The sequence below is a fragment of the Gopherus flavomarginatus genome, chromosome 7 (assembly GCF_025201925.1).
Source record: "Gopherus flavomarginatus isolate rGopFla2 chromosome 7, rGopFla2.mat.asm, whole genome shotgun sequence".
Lineage (NCBI taxonomy): Eukaryota > Metazoa > Chordata > Testudines > Testudinidae > Gopherus > Gopherus flavomarginatus.
Window position 1 is genome coordinate 34,954,069 of NC_066623.1, and position 18,237 is coordinate 34,972,305.

The window sequence follows — 18,237 nt, forward strand, 5'->3', positions numbered from 1 at the left end:
ACACATGGCCAAGGGTTCAAAAGGGGGACCTATGAGCTGGGAGAGGTCCAGGTCCCATAGCGGGACCGGGGGCCTGGCGTAAGGGAATGCCCAATCCACTCCTTTCAAAAACCGGGATGTCGTGATGGGAAAATAAGGAGTGACCATGCACCGGAGGGTGGAAAGCCACAATGGCCGCTAAGTGTACCTTGACCGAGGTAGGAGCTAGCCCCTGGGTCCTAAGGGACAGGAGATAATCGAGAATGATGCGGATGATGGGGAAGTACTCCTTTCTCTCGCCCACCTAGAGAACCTGGTCCTAGACCATTTGGCCAAGTAGGCTGTCAGGTGGATGGCTTTCTGCTTTCCAGCAGAACTTGCCTGACATCCTCCGAACACCTCCCTTCCTCTTCGTCTAACCATGGAGCAGCCACACTGTCAGATGAAGCGCGGCCAGGTTGGGATGGAGGAGGCATCCCCCCTCCTGAGAAAGGAGATCTGGCCGAAGCGGCAGCCAGCAGGGGGCGGGAAGGAGGTGGGGCGCTAGAAGCTATAGGAGGGTTCCGTACCAATATTGCTGGGCCCAATCTGGGGCTATGAGGATAACCCTCAACTTGCCTGCCTTCACTTTCTTTAAGACCTTGCCTATCGGGGAAATGGCGGAAAGGCATAGAACAGATGGCCCGACCACCGAATTAGGAACGAGATTGCCCCCTGCCCACCCCGGCCCTGGAGCAGAACTGGGGGCAGAGATGATTCTGGGCAGAAGCAAAGAGATCTACCTGGGGAGCTCCCCACTCTTGGAAGAGTTGCCAGGCGACCTCCCAGTGGAGTGACCACTAGTATCGGTGGGAGAAAACCCTGCTGAGGTGATCGGCTCGTGTATTGTGAATGCTGGGTAGGTGAAAAACCCTCAGAGAGATATCGTGGGCTATGCAGAATTCCCATAGGCCAAGGCTTCCTGGCACAAGGCTGAGGAGTGCGTGCCCCTTGCCTTTTGATATAATACATCGTGGCCGTATTGCCTGTGAGGACTCTGACCATCTTTCCCCATAGGTGTGGGCTGAAAGCTAGGCATGCCAGGTGTACCGCCCTGAGTTCCCTGATGTTTATGTGCAGGGACAATTCCAAGGTCAACCATCTGCCCTGGGTTTGGAAGCTCCACGTATGGGCTCCCCACCCCAGGTCCGAGGCGTCCGACACTATATCTAGTGAGGGAGGGGTCTCTTGGAAGGGAATCCCTTGTAACATGTTGCTCGGGAGGAACCACCATTGCAGGTCAGCCACTACGTTAGGAGGTAACGTGACCACCTTGTCCAGGTTGTCCCTGGCCTGGGAATATTGGGAGGCCCACCAGAATTGGAGGGGCCTCATTCTGAGCCTGGCATGTCACACCATGGAGGTGCATGCTGCCACGTGGCCTAAGATTTGAAGGCAAACCCTTGCCATTGTCACGGGGAAGGCCGTGACTGAAGCTATGAGACTTCTGAGTGTCTCAAACCTGTCCCGGAGGAGAGAGGCCGTAGCCACTACCGAGTCTAACAGCGCCCCTATGAAGTGTACGCACTGAACCAGCACTAACGTGGACTTGTCCTCATTCACCACTAGGCCTAGACTCTTGCAAGTGGCCAGCAGAAATTCCATCTGGGCCTGCACCTGGGATCGAGACTTGCCCTTGAGCAGCCAGTCGTCCAGGTATGGGAAAATTTGCAGCCAGTTCCTCCTGAGGTAGGCTGCCACTACCGCCATGCATTTGGTAAAAACCCTGGGGCTGTGGAGAGGCCAAAGGGAAGGACCATAAACTGGTAATGGTCCCACCCTACCCAGAAGTGGAGGGCCCTCGAAAATATGGATGTGGAAATATGCATCCTGGAGGTCCAGGGCTGCGAACCAATCCCTCGGGTCTAGGGATGGAATAATAGAGGCCAGGGAAACCACACGGAGCTTGTAATGGACCATAAATTGGTTGAGGTTCCACAGGTCAAGGACGGGCCTGAGCCTGCCTTTTGCCTTCGGAATCAGGAAATACCAGGAGTAAAACCCTCTGCCCTGGAATTCCCAAGGTACTTTCTCCATCGTGCCCAGGGTGAGGAGGTGTGTCATCTCCTGGTCCAAAAGGAGGGAGTGCTCCGGGTCCCCGGGGACCTCCGGAGGTGGGGGGCAAAGCAAACTGCAACATGTAGCCCTTGGAAATGGTGCTGAGGACCCACTGGTCCGATGTTATATGGGACCATTGCACTCAGAAGGCAGATAAACGGTTGCAGAACACAAACTTATTAACTGGGGGGCTTCCCTGGCAACAGGCCCGGTGGCCCCTCACGAAGAGTCAAAAGCGCCTCTTCCCCTGCCTCTTGCCCTTTGAGGGGCCAGGTCGCAGGGCCGAGTGGGATTGGCGCTGGGACCTGCATCTCTGCTCCCTCGGCCTCTTAGGTAGGGGCTCATATCTGCCTCTAGCTGGAAGGGCCGAGGTCTGTGGCCTGGGTTTGTCCTTTGCTGGAGGAACATATAGGCCCAGAGTTTGCAGGGTGGTGTGGGAGTCTTTCATCCCATGCAGACGGACGTCTGTTTTATCCGCAAACAGGGCCTTCCCATCGAAGGGCAGGTCCTCCATGAGGGACTGGGACTCTGCAGACAGCCCTGAAAGTGAGAGCCACAACGCCCTGTGCATCGAAATGGCCAAGGCCATTGAACGGGCCGCTGTATCCGCCGCGTCCGAAGCCACTTGAAGAGCCACTTTCGCTGCCGCCACTCCTTCGTCAACAAAGGCTCCGAACTCCCTCTTGTTCCTTTCCTGGAGAAGAGGTTCAAACTTTGGCAGGGACCCCCATAAGTTAAAATCATACCGGCTCAGTAGGGCTTGGTGATTTGCCACCCTGAGCTGGAAGCTCGCCAATGAATAAACCTTCCAGCTGAAGGTATCCAGTATCCTGGAGCCTTTATCCTTGGAGGTGGGTGCGTGTTGACCATGCCTCTCTCGGTGGTTTACAGACTTCACCACCAGAGAACTGGGTGCCGGGTGAGAGTACAAGTATTCATGCCCCTTTGCTGGTATAAAATACTTTCTTTCTGCCTTTTTAGAAATAGGTGTCGGAGAGGCCGGGGTTCGCCAAAGCGAAGTCGATATAATAAAATAATAATAATAATAATACCTATCTCACAGAACTGAAATGGACCTGAAGGGTTATGAAGTCCAGCCCCCTGCCTTCACTAGCAGAACCAAGTACTGATTTTTTGCCCCAGGTCCCTAAGTAGCCCCCTCAAGGATTGAACTCTCAACCCTATTGGCCACCCCCTGGTGGAGAGGTAGGGCCACACCGCCTGGTGCCGAGGACAACACATTGAACAGGGTGTCTGATGGCTCCTCCATCTCCTCAGCCTGAAGCTGGAGATTTGAGGCCACCCGCTTAAGGAGCACTTGGTGAGCCTTAAAATCTTCCTGTAGAGTGGGTGGTGGCGCTGCTATGGATTCCTCTGGTGTCAGTGAGGGACCAGTTCTACCCCCAGGGCGTCAGGCAGTACCAGCAGTTCAACCTCCAAGTCCGAGCTCAGGTGCGGTGCCGCTGGTTCGGTACCAGCTGACTTTTCCCGGTGCCGAGGCAGGGACGTAGAATGTACCTGTGATACCCTGGCCACTGAACGGGGGTCTCGCTAGTGCAGGTTATTGGGGCCACGGTGCCTACTGACACCACTGCCCTTGCCACTGACCCGCTTGGGGACTGAGCGGAGCCGCTTGATCGTGGGGGGCGGTGTGGCCCAGGGATGGGCAGCTGGGTGCCAAAGTCACTGAGGAACGCACGGTGCCATACGAGCGTCGGGAATATCCACGGCCACATCGGTGCCAACCTCGAGATTTAGACCTCGACGACGAAGACGTGGATCCATCGGAGGTGCTGCTTCTAGATCCCCCCCGGCGACCATGGCTACAACGCCTGGATGCTGATCACAGTTGAGGGGCATTCCGAGCATGACATCTGTTGGAGCGAACACTCAAATCTGAGAGTCGGTGCCGATGGCGTCGAGAGCTGCTCCTATAGCTTCAGTGGGAAGAGGAGCGTTGACGCCTCGTCTCAGTGCCTGCGACCTCTGTGGGTAGCGGAGAACCCTCGAGACTCCCTCTCAGGCGAATCGGCCAACGGAGTGGAAGTCTGGCACGGGCTCCTGGATGGCCCCTCGGAACGGGTAGGTATCTTGTCCTTGGAGTGGGAGCTATGCCGGACCGGGGAGGGTTGATGAGCTCCCAGCAGTGGCTTCCCTCAGGATTGGGGGCCTGTCTCAAGCGTTGCACCCGGACCAGAAGGGCGAGGATGTCATGCGCTGCCTGTTTTACCTCTGGCACCGATGGCATTCTCGCTGCAGGAGAGGCATGCACAGACGGGACCGGACTACTCCGCTCAGCGCAAGTTGGAGGTCTGGTTCCCGAGGGGGATCGTGGGCTGGCCAACTCGGGTCCGGCCTCACCCGCCCTCCTCTCAGTGCTGCTGAGTCTTCCCTTGCATCTTGGTGGGGGAACGGTGCCGACTAGTGGATGGAGTCTCACTCCGCACCGATGATGCGGTGCCCAGCACCAAGTCAGGTCGGCATGCCAGGGCCGGGGCCAGGGCCAATGCTGACTCCACTAGCAGGGCCCAGAGTTGGATCTCTCTTTCATGCTTCATTTGAGGCTTGAACAATTTGCAGCTTTTACATTGCTACTTACGTGAGTCTTGCCCAGACAGCGAAGACACAGAGTGTGGGTCGCTCCTGGGCATAGAACTGCAAAAGGGGTCGTGCGACTTGAAGCCTGGGGCACGAGGCATGCCCGGAGCCAGGCAACTAACTTCTACAAAGAAGAGTTGTACTACTAAGGCTAGAAGTGCTGCAGCAGAGCTGGAGCACGAAGTTCCGACTACCTTCACTGGCAGCAAGAAGGAACTGAGGGTGGGGGAGTACGCAGTTCCCCTTACAGCGTGATAAAGAGGCGCCACGCTAGGGGTACGGGTCGCAGCAGTGCTCCCCCACTACAGGTACTGCTAAGGGAAAAACTTCCGGCACTGGTGCACGTGGCAAGCACGCATACCTACTGTGGAATACACATGAGCAATCACTCGAAGAAGAACCTTACCCTATCATAATACAAGAACAAGTGTCACTCAATTAAACTCCAGGCCGTGGTGAAAGGGCTCTCTGGAGTCATTTGTTACTGCTCCGTCAGTAAACTAAATTAAAGAAAATATTGGGGTGATTTCTCTGCCTCTGGTGAGGTCACCCCATCTCTGAATGCTGCCAGAAGTCTTTGAAAAAGGCAAAAGTTTTGCTTTTGGAATGAAGCAGACTACACTCCAGGGCAATGGTTTTCAAACCCTTCTCTAGATACCTCCTCACCGTCCTGTGAGGTCATCACACTCCCCGCATCACACATGCTGGGCTAGGCCAACAGAATGCTCAGTGTCATTTTCAGGAACATGGTGTAAAACATTTCTAGCAAGTGCAGCTTTACACAAACCTGCCTACCCAGCCTTGACAAGGAGGGAACCTTTTCATGCAAGTGAGTACACACCTCAGTCTCTCCACTCCTGTGGCCCACACATTCCTTAAGACTCAGGAGTTTATCACAGGCTAGAGGGAAACACTTTCATGGGATTCTCTCTTAAAATACTGACAGCACATCGCTGATATTAATGGCAGGTGCATTAAGGTTGAGTAACAGGAGCTACTTTTTCCACTCCTCCTGTGGAATTCACTGTGCCAGAAGGTCACTGAGTCAAACGCTGGGCCTGGATTTGAAAAGGAGCTAAATAATTTTATGGCCAACAACAACCGTTTGTAGCTTTGTATGTTAAGGTATGGGTAATCAGATCTCACGCTTGAGCGAGTAAACTGATCACTGAAGGGGAGAGTGAAGAATCCCGTACCTCAACGCACAGCACTGCACATTTAGCTAGGGGCATTAGGAGAGCTTTTCGCCTTCCTCTGAAGCATCAGATATTGGCCCCTGCTTGAGGCAGGATGCCAAAGCGGATGCAGCAATTATCTTCTCCAGAACATCAACTCCTATTCATTAGCCTGTGATCTTCATGCTGGGATCTGCTCCTTCCCTCCCAGACTAACATACAGCACTGCCTGCCCAACAGTATGAACTCACTGTGTGATCTGAGTTTTCCCTTTTAAAGTAGGGCAAGGCCTATTGCTGCCATGAGGTGACAACAGTGGGCTGGCTAGTGGCACTGTACACCAGAGAGGCAAGGTTTCTTTGTCAGTACACAACTGCAGCTTGTTAACTATAACATGGGTCACCTTGAGAGCACTGAAAGAAGAACAGAACCCCATCAGTCTGGGTGGAAGGTGGGGAATGCCCATAGATCTCAGGACTGAATCTGACCCTCTGAACATAGCCTAACAACGCTTCTGTGAATGCGCCTCATTATAAAGCACCACAGATCCACGAACAGGCAACACAGATCACATCACTATGTAATGGTGCCAATGCAAGACTACACAATACACCTGGATGTCATATTTAGGAAACGTTAATACACGCACATTTTGGCCAACTTACCTTTTTCTTCACAGCCAATGGTTGTTCTGTAGCCAGAATAACCAGCAGTTTTTGCAGAGCACCACCCTCAATTGCTTCCACCTGAACTCTGGGATTGCTGAGGGAAAAAGCAAAATGAACATCAGGAACAGACACTGGGTCACAGAGAAACTAAACAGGTTAGCACACACTTTGCTGCAGGCTTGTTTCTAGATAATGGGTTTTGTTTTTTTTAATAGTGGGGATGAGTTACTTTCAAGATGTACTGTAAGGCATTAATGATTATTAAGCACCTATTTCAAATTGGATTGTTTAATAACGTCTGCCTCAATTCCTCCCTGTATGAGGGACTGTCTACGAAGGTGACACCTGCTGGTGAAATTTGGCACTGCATACCTGATCTAGGAACCATTTTTGTCATTAGGGCAAGCACATTTTTGTGTACATAAAACCTCAAGCTAAACAGAAACACTTATTTTTAAAAGCCAACCAGATGCTGACAGTTGCCATGTACTTTCTTTACTCCAAAGAGAACTATTAGCACAGGCAGAGTCATGTAAATGTGAGTAATGTTGGAGATCCTAGTATCACATTGCAAAACATTTTGCTGCTTTCTCCTGATCAGAATGAATACATCCCTGATAGAAGATTGTGAGGGTGCCTCTGGCATCAGCGCCACCACCACATGACTCTGGGTGTGAGCTTCTGAGGCTACCTGGAGGATGAGAGGGAGGGCCAGTGAGGGAAACAATATAGTAGCCATCTGTATGCAATCTGAACATGGAGAACAATGTGCCTGGTCTGAAATCAGTGACATTTCCAAAGTCAAACTATGTATGGCAGATCAACAATGAAACCATCCAAGATCCTAATTTGAAAACTCAATATATGGAAAATTGCAACCACATTTCTGCATAAACTACCATCTATTTTCATTTAGGTGTCATGGCTTCTGTCAATTCCTTTCATTAATAACTAATTAAAGTTGTGTTACTTAATTAGCCAACTTGCACACATTTTGGCATGGGGCAGAATCTTCCCTCTCCAGTTTCTGTTACTCTTTCTTGTGGCCTGCATGGCAAAAGGTTGCAGCAGAGAAGGTGCGGTTAGTAGACCAGGGCAGTTCACAATGCAGATCTGTGATTTCGGTGAGTCACCTCCTTCATTTACCTGCCCTGTGCTAATGGAAGCTAAGCTGCCACAGGCCTGGCACTACCCAGCTGAGCCACCATGCTGATTTGAAGAGTCCCTATTTGCATCGCCACCAAACTCTCCCAGTCTGACTCTCAATACCCTTGTCTTGCTGAGGCAGCCAAAGCTGGGTGTGAGGTGGTGAGGACTACTCCAACAGCTGGATATCAGCAGGTTGCCCAGAAACATCACAGCTTCCTTTGTGCTGATTGGGTGATTCCAGTCGGTGGATCCCTTTACAGACGTTTCTCTCCTCTTTTGTGTAGGTATGTATTTATTTATCACAGGATTGTGCTAGTCAAAAGTTAGCCTGCATTGTTAAGTCCAGGACAGATACTCTAGATCTTTTCCTTCATATAACCTTTAGGAGGCATGTATGGTACAATACCATATTTAACATTGGGTAAAGGCCATCATACTTCTTGGTTGGCTGTAAAGTGAAGTCAGTGTACCAATCAATTTCAAACTGACTGGCTTGGTTGAGGGGGGCATCTGAAACATACCTGCTGAGGGAAATGTGGCTTTGCAAGTTAACTAACCATGCTGGCTACCAAAGGTCTGGTCTACACTACTGACCTATATCAGTATAACTACGTCACTCAGGGGTGCTCAAACTCTAGCCTCATCTGGAGGCATAAGCAATGTTTCAGTTCTGGTGCCATATAACTGACAGACTGGCACCGAAAAGATCAATATAATCAGTAGTGCAACAGAAAGTGAAATGTGACTGACATAACCTGAAGTGATGGTAGCACAACACATAAGGGGCATGCTAGGCATTCTGTGCTGTTCCTTCTGGGTGTACTAGGTTCTCATTAGTAAATATATTTTTGTTACCACAGGTGTTAACCTAGCAATGATCTCTCCCATCACCATTTCTTGCCTTCTGTTCACACCAATTGCTCCATTAATCCCTTTCACTTTATATTCTAACCCTTAATGGCCTTTTATTCCAGTTCTCACTTTCCACCTCTCTCTTTGTTCCTCAGTTTCTATTCACATGCTGATTTATTTGAACACTTCTCTGTCACTACCCAGCCTGTACCGTAGGACCCATCTTTCCCCACACCTGCAAAAGGAAACTTTGTCCCTAAAGCTCATGAATTATAAATTATGACTTGGGTCTAACACACACACAAAGTCTCATGTTATGCAGTTTTCCTTATGGATTATAAATAGCCACAACCACCGTCCACATGGGCTGGAGCTGTATAATTCCAGTTCTTGACCTGAACTGCCCCATAGTTTGTGGGTCTTGGGTCCAGCTAACACCTTGGCTTCAGGAGTTCTCATATGTTGTGGTGCACGTGCGCACTTCAGGTAAGGCAGCTGACACAAGAGGGCATCAAGGAAGGCAACACATTCCTTACAGCCTCTTCCCAGATAACACTGCACAGCAGGGTGGTGGTTTGAATAAAGTGTGCCCATCACATATGGGTTATATGAACCATCCAGTGCAAGGCAGACTGGATCTGGCTAGGACAGGGAAAACGCAATGCTGGTTACATTTTACAGCCTCTCTGAAACCCCTGGTGGGCATGTGTGCTGCAGCCTGCCAGCTAGGGGGCTGACCATACAAGCTCACTGCTTTCCAGGCAGTATTTTAGACACACTTCATGTGCTCTGATTTGCAGACCAAAATTTACACACAGTAATAATCAAAAGGCAGGGACGCTCCAGGGTTAGTACAGGAGGCTGGGAATCACTATTTCTGGGTTGTATTCACTATTCTGTCGCCAACTCACTGTGCCATATTGGGAAAGTCACCTGGAGCCAGCTCCTGCCAGCCTCATTATGGGCTATTCCTAGGGTTTGGTACTGCTCAGCTTGAGCGGCCAAATCCAGCCCTTAACCAGTCGGTGGCTCGTTTTACCCAATGGGGTTAGTACCATTAACACAAGGGTTCTGGGAGGGTGATTTCTTTAATGTCTGCGAAGTGCTTGGCCAGCCTGGGCGGATAGGGGCTTTCAGGTCTGAGATAAGTTCAGAGTATTACTGTTAATAAAAAACCCTGGACACCCAAAAGGCCAACATGCATAAAGCAGATTGCAGAGTCCTGTTTATAACACAGCACATGAAGACATATTATCTCTCTTTTTTACTGTGAGCAATTCTAGTCAGACTATCAGAGGGGTAGCCGTGTTAGTCTGGATCTGTAAAAGCAGCAAAGAATCCTGTGGCACCTTATAGACTAACAGATGTTTTGGAGCATGAGCTTTCGTGGGTGAATAGCCACTTCGTCAGATGCAAGCTTTCGTATTCACCCACGAAAGCTCATGCTCCAAAACGTCTGTTAGTCTATAAGGTGCCACAGGAGTCTTTGCTGCTAGTCAGACTGTACTCTGAGTGCTGAGCTCTCATTGGGGAGGTAATGGGGTGGTCTCAGGCTTTTTCAATCTCCTGAAAATACTTTATAGAGGTTTAAAGTTAGTGCTGCGGCGTGCTTCTTTGGGGATGAGCGTGGAAGTGTCTAGATGCTGAAGGGTTCCTCCTTGGTGAGGCAAGCGGTGAGAAATGAATATGCACATTTGGACCAAAATGTCTAGCTTTCTTTGTGCCTAATCCCAAGCGACGCTCAGCACTCAGGACCCCTGGGGCACTTGCTTTCTGAGGACAGAATACGGTGAATCAGCCTCTGAAGCAGCACTTGTGCTGCAGTTAGACTAAGGTCACATGTCGCTGCTACAGTTGAACATTTAGAGTTGTTACGATTACCAGAAAGCTGGAGCAGCCAGTGCCAAGAAACATACAAGATATAAAGACAGAGACAGGCAAAGGAGGTCATAAAAACAGAAAGACAAATGGGTTTGGGCAGGGACAAGCACTGAATTGAACCGATGGCTTAATATTAGCTCATAAAAATAAAGCAAACATAAAGCTTTCCTGTGTCAATCATGGTGTGAGGCAATCTATCAGAAAGCATTTCTGCAGGGAGATTAGAAGCAGGATCAATATGGGTTTTGCTTTTCTTATCGTTATAATGACTCTGTGTTTTGGAGGCGGCAGATCTGATGTGCGGATTCCAGATTCTAATTACCAGGTTGACCTCAATATAAAATAAAACAAAATTGTGAAAGCCACCTACTAATGGCTTCCTTCGATTCTTTTCCTCACTCAGTAGCTGAGATACTGAGAGACTCTATTAATAACAAGCCATATTTTGTGGACTGAACAGCAGAAGCACAATAAAGCAGCAGCCAGTACTATACAAGGGGTATGTCTACATTATGGGATTATTCCGATTTTACATAAACCGGTTTTGTAAAACAGATTGTATAAAGTCGAGTGCATGCGGCCACACTAAGCACATTAATTCGGTGGTGTGTGTCCATGGTCCGAGGCTAGCGTTGATTTCTGGAGCGTTGCACTGTGGGTAGCTATCCCGTAGCTATCCCATAGTTCCCGCAGTCTCCCCCGCCCATTGGAATTCTGGGTTGAGACCTCAATGCATGATGGTGCAATAACAGTGTCGCGTGGTAAATGTTGTCACTCATTCCTTCCTCCATGAAAGCAACGGCAGACAATCATTTCACGTCCTTTTTCCCCGGATTGCCCTGGCAGACGCCATAATATGGCAACCACGGAGCCCATTTAGTCTACTGGATGTTGCTAACAGACGCAGTACTGCAGCGCTGCACAGCAGCATTCATTTGCCTTTGCAAGATAGCAGACGGTTATCAGTTGTTCTGTAACATCTGCCATGCCATTATAAATTGGTGATCAGATGACGGTTATCAGTCGTTCTGTACCGTCTGCTGCTGTCATGGGTGCCCCTGGCTGAGGTCGGCCGGGGGCGCAAAGACAAAAATGAGAATGACTCCCCGAGTCAATCCCTCCTTTATGGTATCTAAAAATAGAGTCAGTCCTGCCTAGAATATGGTGCAAATATACTAGAGAACCAGTGTACCAGAGAACCAGAGAGCACAGCCGCTCCATGTTAGATCCTGCAGAAATGATGAGCTACATGCCATTCTAGGGGGTGCCCCTGCAACAACCCCACCCGTTGCTTCCCTGCTCCCCCAGCCCTCCTGGGCTACCGTTGCAGTGTCCCCCCATTTGTGTGATGAAGTAATAAAGAATGCAGGAATAAGAAACACTGACTTATTAGTGAGATAAAATGAGGGTGAGGCATCCTCCAGCTGCTATGATAGTCCAGGCAGGACATTAAAAGGTGCGGGGGGAGAGGAGCCCAGCATCCCGCTGCTATGATAGTCGAGGCAGTACAGCAACTTTTCTTTACACATGAAAGGGAGGGGGCTGATGGAGCTCAGCCCCCAGTTGCTATGATGAAGACGGTTACCAGCTGTTCTGTACTATCTACTGGGAATGACCAGAAGTCATTCCTATTTTTACCCAGGCACCCCCGGCCGACCTCACTTGAGGCCAGCCAGAAGCACTCACGGGCTGATGATGATGGACAGCAGTCATATTGTACCGTCTGCCACTGCGGAAGGGAGGGGAAAGGATACTGCTGTTCACTGCCGCAGCATCTCGTCTACCAGCAGCATGCAGTAGACATAGGGTGACATTGAAAAAAGTCAAGAAACAATTTTTTTCCCTTTTCTTTCACGGGGGCGGAGGGGGATAAATTAACGAGCTATACCCTGAACCACCCCGGACAATGTGTTTGACCCTACAGGCATTGGGAGCTCAGCCAAGAATGCAAATACTTTTCGGAGACTGCTGGGGACTGTGGGATAGCTGGAGTCCTCAGTACCCCCTCCCTCCCTCCATGAGTGTCCATTTGATTCTTTGGCTTTCTGTTACGCTTGTCACGCAGCACTGTGCTGTGGACTCTGTATTATAGCCTGGAGATGTTTTTCAAATGCTTTGGTATTTCGTCTTCTGTAACAGAGCTCTGATAGAACAGATTTGTCTCCCCATACAGCGGTCAGATCCACTATCTCTCATACGATCCATGCTGGAGCTCTTTTTGGATTTGGGACTGCATTGCCACCCATGCTGATCAGAGCTCCACGCTGGGCAAACAGGAAATGAAATTCAAAAGTTCGCGGGGCTGGAGGCCAATACCATCGATTTGCGGCCACACTAACCCTAATCCGATATGGTAATACCAATTTCAGCGCTACTCCTCTCGTTGGGGAGGAGTACAGAAACTGGTTTAAAGAGCCCTTTATATCGATATAAAGGGCCTTGTTGTGTGGACGAGTGCGTTAAATCGGTTTAATGCTGCTAAAATTGGTTTAAACGCGTAGTGTAGACCAGACCAAGGTGTCAAGGAGAGAAAATCCAGCTGCTTTTCTTTCCAGCCTGGCTCTCCACTTGCAAAGCTTTCAAGGAAATGAAGCCTCTGTTTGGAGGACTTTGGAGGTGGAGGAGTTGAAGACAGCAAATTTTTCAAGTCAAGGAGAGTTCCACCCACATCCAAGGGGTTGTGGAAAATGAATGGCCAACCAGGATTGAATAATGGCTGAGATGTGGTAATGGAGACTGAAGCTACAGTGTCAGAGCAGAGAAAAGGCAAAGAATAAGTAACCCTGACAGAATGGTACTGGAAGGTATAACAAATCCCTCCATTCCAAATATACCACAGCACATTATAAACATCAGTTAAGCTGTTTTGTGTGAGGCAAGAGGCCTTACACAATGTATAATTCACTGGTGGGACTCACTGCCTTAAGATATCACTGAGGCAAAAGGCTTAGTAGGATTCAAGAAAGGGATGTCAAGTATCAGGAAGTAGCTGTGTCAGTCTGTATCCACAAAAACAACAAGGAGTTTGGTGGCACCTCAAAGACTAACAGATTTATTTGGGCATACGCTTTTGTGGGTAAAAAAACCATTTCTTCAGATGCATGGAGTGAAAATTACAGACGCAGGCATTGTTATACTGACACACAAAGAGAGGGGAATTACCTCACAAGCGGAGAACCAGTGTTGACGGGGCCAATACAATCAGGGTGAATGTAGTTCACTCCCAATAACTGATGATGAAGTGTGAATTCCAGGAGAGGAAAAGTTGCTTCTGTAATGAGCCAGCCACTCTCAGTGCCTATTCAAGCCCAAATTAATGGTGTTAAATTTGCAAATGAATTTTAGTTCTTCAGTTTCCTCTTTGAAGTCTGTTTCTGAAATTTTTTTGTTCAAGTACGGTTACTTTTAAACTTGTTATAGAACGTCCAGGAAGATTGAAGTGTTCTCCTACTGGCTTTTGTATGTTACCATTCCTGATGTCCAATTTCTGTCCATTTATTCTTTTACGTAGAGATTGTCCAGTTTGGCCAATGTACAGGGCAGTGGGGCATTGCTGGCATATATCACATTAGTAGATGTCCAGGTGAATGAGTCCCTGATGGTGTGGCTGATGTGGTTGGGTCCTCTGATGGTGTCGCTGGAGTAGACATGGGGACAGAGTAGGCAACGAGGTTTGTTACAGGGTTTGGTTCCTGGGTTGATGTTTCTGTGGAGTGGTGTGTAGTTGCTGGTGAGTATTTGCTTGTGAGTATTTGCTTCAGGCTGGGGGGACATCTGTAAGCAAGGACTGGCCTGCCTCCCAAGGTCTGTGACAGTGAGGGATCGTTTTCCAGGATAGGCTGTAGATTGTTGATGATGTGCTAGAGAGGTTTTAGCTGGGGGCTGTATGTGATGGCCAGTGGTATTCTGTTATTTTCCTTGTTGGGCCTATCCTGTAGTAGGTGACTTCTGGGTACCCGTCTCTCTCTGTCAATTTGTTTCCTCACTTTCCTGGATGGGTACTGTAGTTTTAGGAATGCTTGATAAAGATTTTGTAGGTGTTTGTCTCTGTCTGAGGGATTGGAGCAAATTCAGTTCTATCTTAGCGCTTGGCTGTAGACAATGGATCGTGAATTGACACCTCCTCATCAATTACTGGGAGTGAACATTGGCCCTGTTAACACTGGTTCTCCACTTGTGAAGTAACTCCCTTCTCTTCATGTGTTAGTATAACAATGCCTGTGTCTGTAATTTTCACTCCATGCATCTGAAGAAGCGAGTTTTTTTACCCACGAAAATTTATGCCCAAATAAATCAGTTAGTCTTTAAAATGCCACCGGACTCATAGGCGCCGACTCCGTGGGTGCTCCAGGGTTGGAGCACACACAGAAAAAAATTGGTGGGTGCTCAGCACCCACTGGCAGCTCCTTGTGGCCCTGCCCTGCTCCAGCTCACCTCCGCCTCCTCCACGAGCGCGTCACCATGTCCTGCTTCTCCCCACTCCCTCCCAGCACTTGCGCCATAAACCAGCTGATTCGTGGGACAGAGAGGGATGGGAGAGGAGTGGGAACGCGGTGTGCTGGGGGAAGAGGCGTGGCTGGGGCAGGGATTTTGGGAAGGGATCCAGGGAGGGGGTGGAGTTAGGGCGGGGACTTTGGGGATGGGGTTGGAATGGGGGTGGGGCCATGAGTGGGGAAAGGGTGGGGTCAGGGCGGGGCCAGGGGTGGCAGGGCGTGAGCAACATGTTTCAAGGCATAGGCCAAGTGCTACCTATGGCAGGAACCTTCCCCTATGGCAGTGGTTCTCAAACTTTTGTACTGGTGACCCCTTTCATACAGCAAGCTTCTGAGTGCAATCCCCCTTAGTAAATTAAAAACACTTTTTTTACATTTAATACTATTATAAATGCTGGAGGTGAATCAGGGTTTGGGGCGGAAGCTGACAGCTCATGACCCCGCCCATGGAATAACCTCACAACTCTCTGAGGGGTCACAACCTCCAGTTTGAGAACTCCTGCCCTATGTGAAGGCTATCCTTCAATTGTCCATTTGCACCTTCCTCTGCAGCTTATGGTACTGGCCACTCAGAGACATGACATTGGACTTGCTGGATGCCTAGTCTAACCCAGTTTAGCAGTTGTCATAGTCCCAGGGCTTTTCCAATCACCCCAATACCAGTTCAAACAATGGGCCACAAACTTTTCCATTGGCTCAGCTGGTACACAAATTACAAACCATAATGTTTGTGTTCCTGCATTTATAGATGCAGAAGTGCAGACTTCCATATCTCTGGTCTGTAAATGCAAAGCACTGCCTGTAAGGTCATGTGAGTTTGTAAAGTCCCTACGCTATGGCTCAAGCCTCATTGAATCTGGCCTTTGCACTACATACAGGTAATTGTCGGCCTAAAGACGAACAGTCCAGTGTTTGATTGAGAGATAAGTTCAAGGACCAGAACTAGAACATCAAGGTTTGGATGGCTCTGCCAACCACCGAAAAAAATGTTTTAGATACGCTTTGATTTGTGTATCAGTATGCCTTGCAGCAGGGCCTATTTCCTGGGGGTCAAGACAAACACCTTATGCATGCACCAACAGATACATTCACTTCTTTTATGCGAGCCCTCTCTATCACCATTTCAAGAGGCATGCTGAAGTCTTCTTGAAAAGTAAAGTTTTCGCAGGGTCCTATAGCACATTGGCTGCTGCAGTTGGTTGGAGAGAGGTGTGTCTCAAAATCTCTGAGAGAGCTTTTCAGCAGTCACATATTTTCTATGTTCAGCTTCTCCACATGTGTTTCAGACACCTCTGTGAATTCAACACAGCAGAGATGCCTGAGTTGCTTGCCACTCCTTCACTCTTTAACCTTGGCATCTAAATTAACGAGAACAAGCTGCCCTACCAAAACAGAGCAGCCACTCTCTGGCATCAATATCTAACACTGATCGGCCCGAAAGGGCGTGTGAGCTGAACTCCATGTAGCTGTGTGACAAATTTTCTCCATCTCAACATGCTGGGAAATGCTCTAAGGTGTTGCTCCTAGCATTCAGCAGAATGAACCCTGATGTCTTCTGGGAATGGCACAAGCCTCCTGCAGGTGATAGCTCACTCAGAGACAGGGTAGGCTCTTTGACCTAGCTTGGCATTTGAACTTTTTCACCTATGCTACAAAGTGTAGTGGAGCTTAGGAACGCCAGCTGGGCCACCAAGGGAGTAGCTTAGAGTTCTCTCATCCAGTTTGTGAAGCAAATACTCATCCTTGGCTGAATGGAGTCCAAGAAAGAACAATGAAATCCCAACTTTGTGGGAAACAGGTCAGTTTCCTTTTGGAGCACGCAGAAGTGAGTCTGTATCTCATTCATCCTATAAACAGAGGTGATGGACAGAGGAAAAGTCACTTTGAATGACAAATGTGCAAAGAACGGTCCTTGGAAAGCTCAGAAGGATGATCGATGACATTTTTAGACTCTGGATCAAGATGCAGGATAGTTATCTGGTCAGAGGATGTTTGTGCATTAGAGAGGTCTGGCAATAAAGAGATAAGAAAAGAGACCTATTCTGGAATAACCATCTGAATGCTGAGAAGGCCATCAACCAAGGACTCATTTGGGCCAGAGAGGTAAGTACACTTTGACACAGCCATCCTTCATGGACCGAAGTCTAGCAACTGAATTCAGCTGCATAAACTGCTCAGAAAAAGAAAATTCAGCTAAGTACTAGCTGTGTGGTGAAATCCATTTCCTGGAGTAAGCCAAAAATAGGCTGTGAATAGGCCAGGGGACTGCAGAGATTGCTAATTATATTTTTTAAAGCTTGAGAAACGCCAGGGCCTGACTTATTTGGTACCCAATGAAATCCAGTCAGTGCTGTGACCCAGGCTGGAGCGAGAGCGAGAGAGCGAGAGAGAGAGCGTGCGTGCGTGCGTGCGTGCGCGCATTTAACCATCTTCATTTGTTTTCTGTTTTGTGCCTGGACGGAAACTGTATTTGCTGTTGCTCCTGTAAATAAAGTTGACCCATATCTCAAACTGTTCTGGGGTCTTAGGGCTTGTCTCCATTTGAAATTTGTTGTGGGTTAACTTGAGTTACTTTGCATTAAAATGCCTTCCGTCCACAAACAAAATATTTGTAGTGCATCTTCTGGCAATTTAATTTCTGTTTTTCAACCCCCTGTGGATCCAGGCTTATGGAGATGGGAGATGAGTTCATCTGGAGCAATGTAGGTATGGCCACATCCGCCTCCTGAAACAACTGTTGTGCACATGCCAAGCCATCCTACTAGTATCCTGCACTGCTTTGCTGGCTACCTGGGTCGTCCTCCATGTCTACCTGCATACCCTCTATGGCTCCAGGATCATCCTGACCAGATGTCACCTTTCCGTTTAAACAGTTCCATGCAACCAGGTGCTGTCTTTGGGATTCCATCTCATGTGGAGTTTGCATAATCCTGATTATTGATCAGCCATGCCTTGTGCTTTGCCATGGTCCCATACTGAGATTGTGGACTTTATTGCTCTCTGGGGAGAGGAGCATGATCAGGCCCATCGGAACCGCAGGCCCTTAGCACAGAACTACAGGTGGCTATCATCACAAATGCAGGATAGGGCACAACCGGGACACCCTCCAATGCCACAGTAAGGCAAAGGAGCTTTGGCTGGAGTACAAGACTGCGAGTACAATAGGATCTGTGGGAGAGCAAGCACAGTCTGTTGGTACCATGAGAAGCTGGACAGTCTATTTGTCGGAGATAATAGGATTCAACTGCAGTATTCTGTGGGCTTTGACTGAACCTCAAAACCAGGATCTTGTCAACCCAGTAAACTCTGAAGCAGACAGTCCCAGAGTCCAGGATCACCACACAA

The 18,237-nt window shown here is 48.9% G+C and overlaps 1 protein-coding gene across 3 annotated transcripts in view; it reads right to left on the bottom strand.

Annotated features, from left to right (window-relative positions):
- Positions 1–18,237, bottom strand: part of SIL1 (SIL1 nucleotide exchange factor) — a 234,215-nt gene that overhangs the window by 21,298 nt on the left and 194,680 nt on the right. For all 3 annotated transcript variants that reach the window (XM_050962729.1, XM_050962731.1, XM_050962730.1), the window contains one exon: positions 6,515–6,611. In XM_050962729.1, the coding sequence (XP_050818686.1) occupies positions 6,515–6,611 (97 nt within the window). The remainder of the gene's footprint in view (positions 1–6,514; positions 6,612–18,237) is intronic.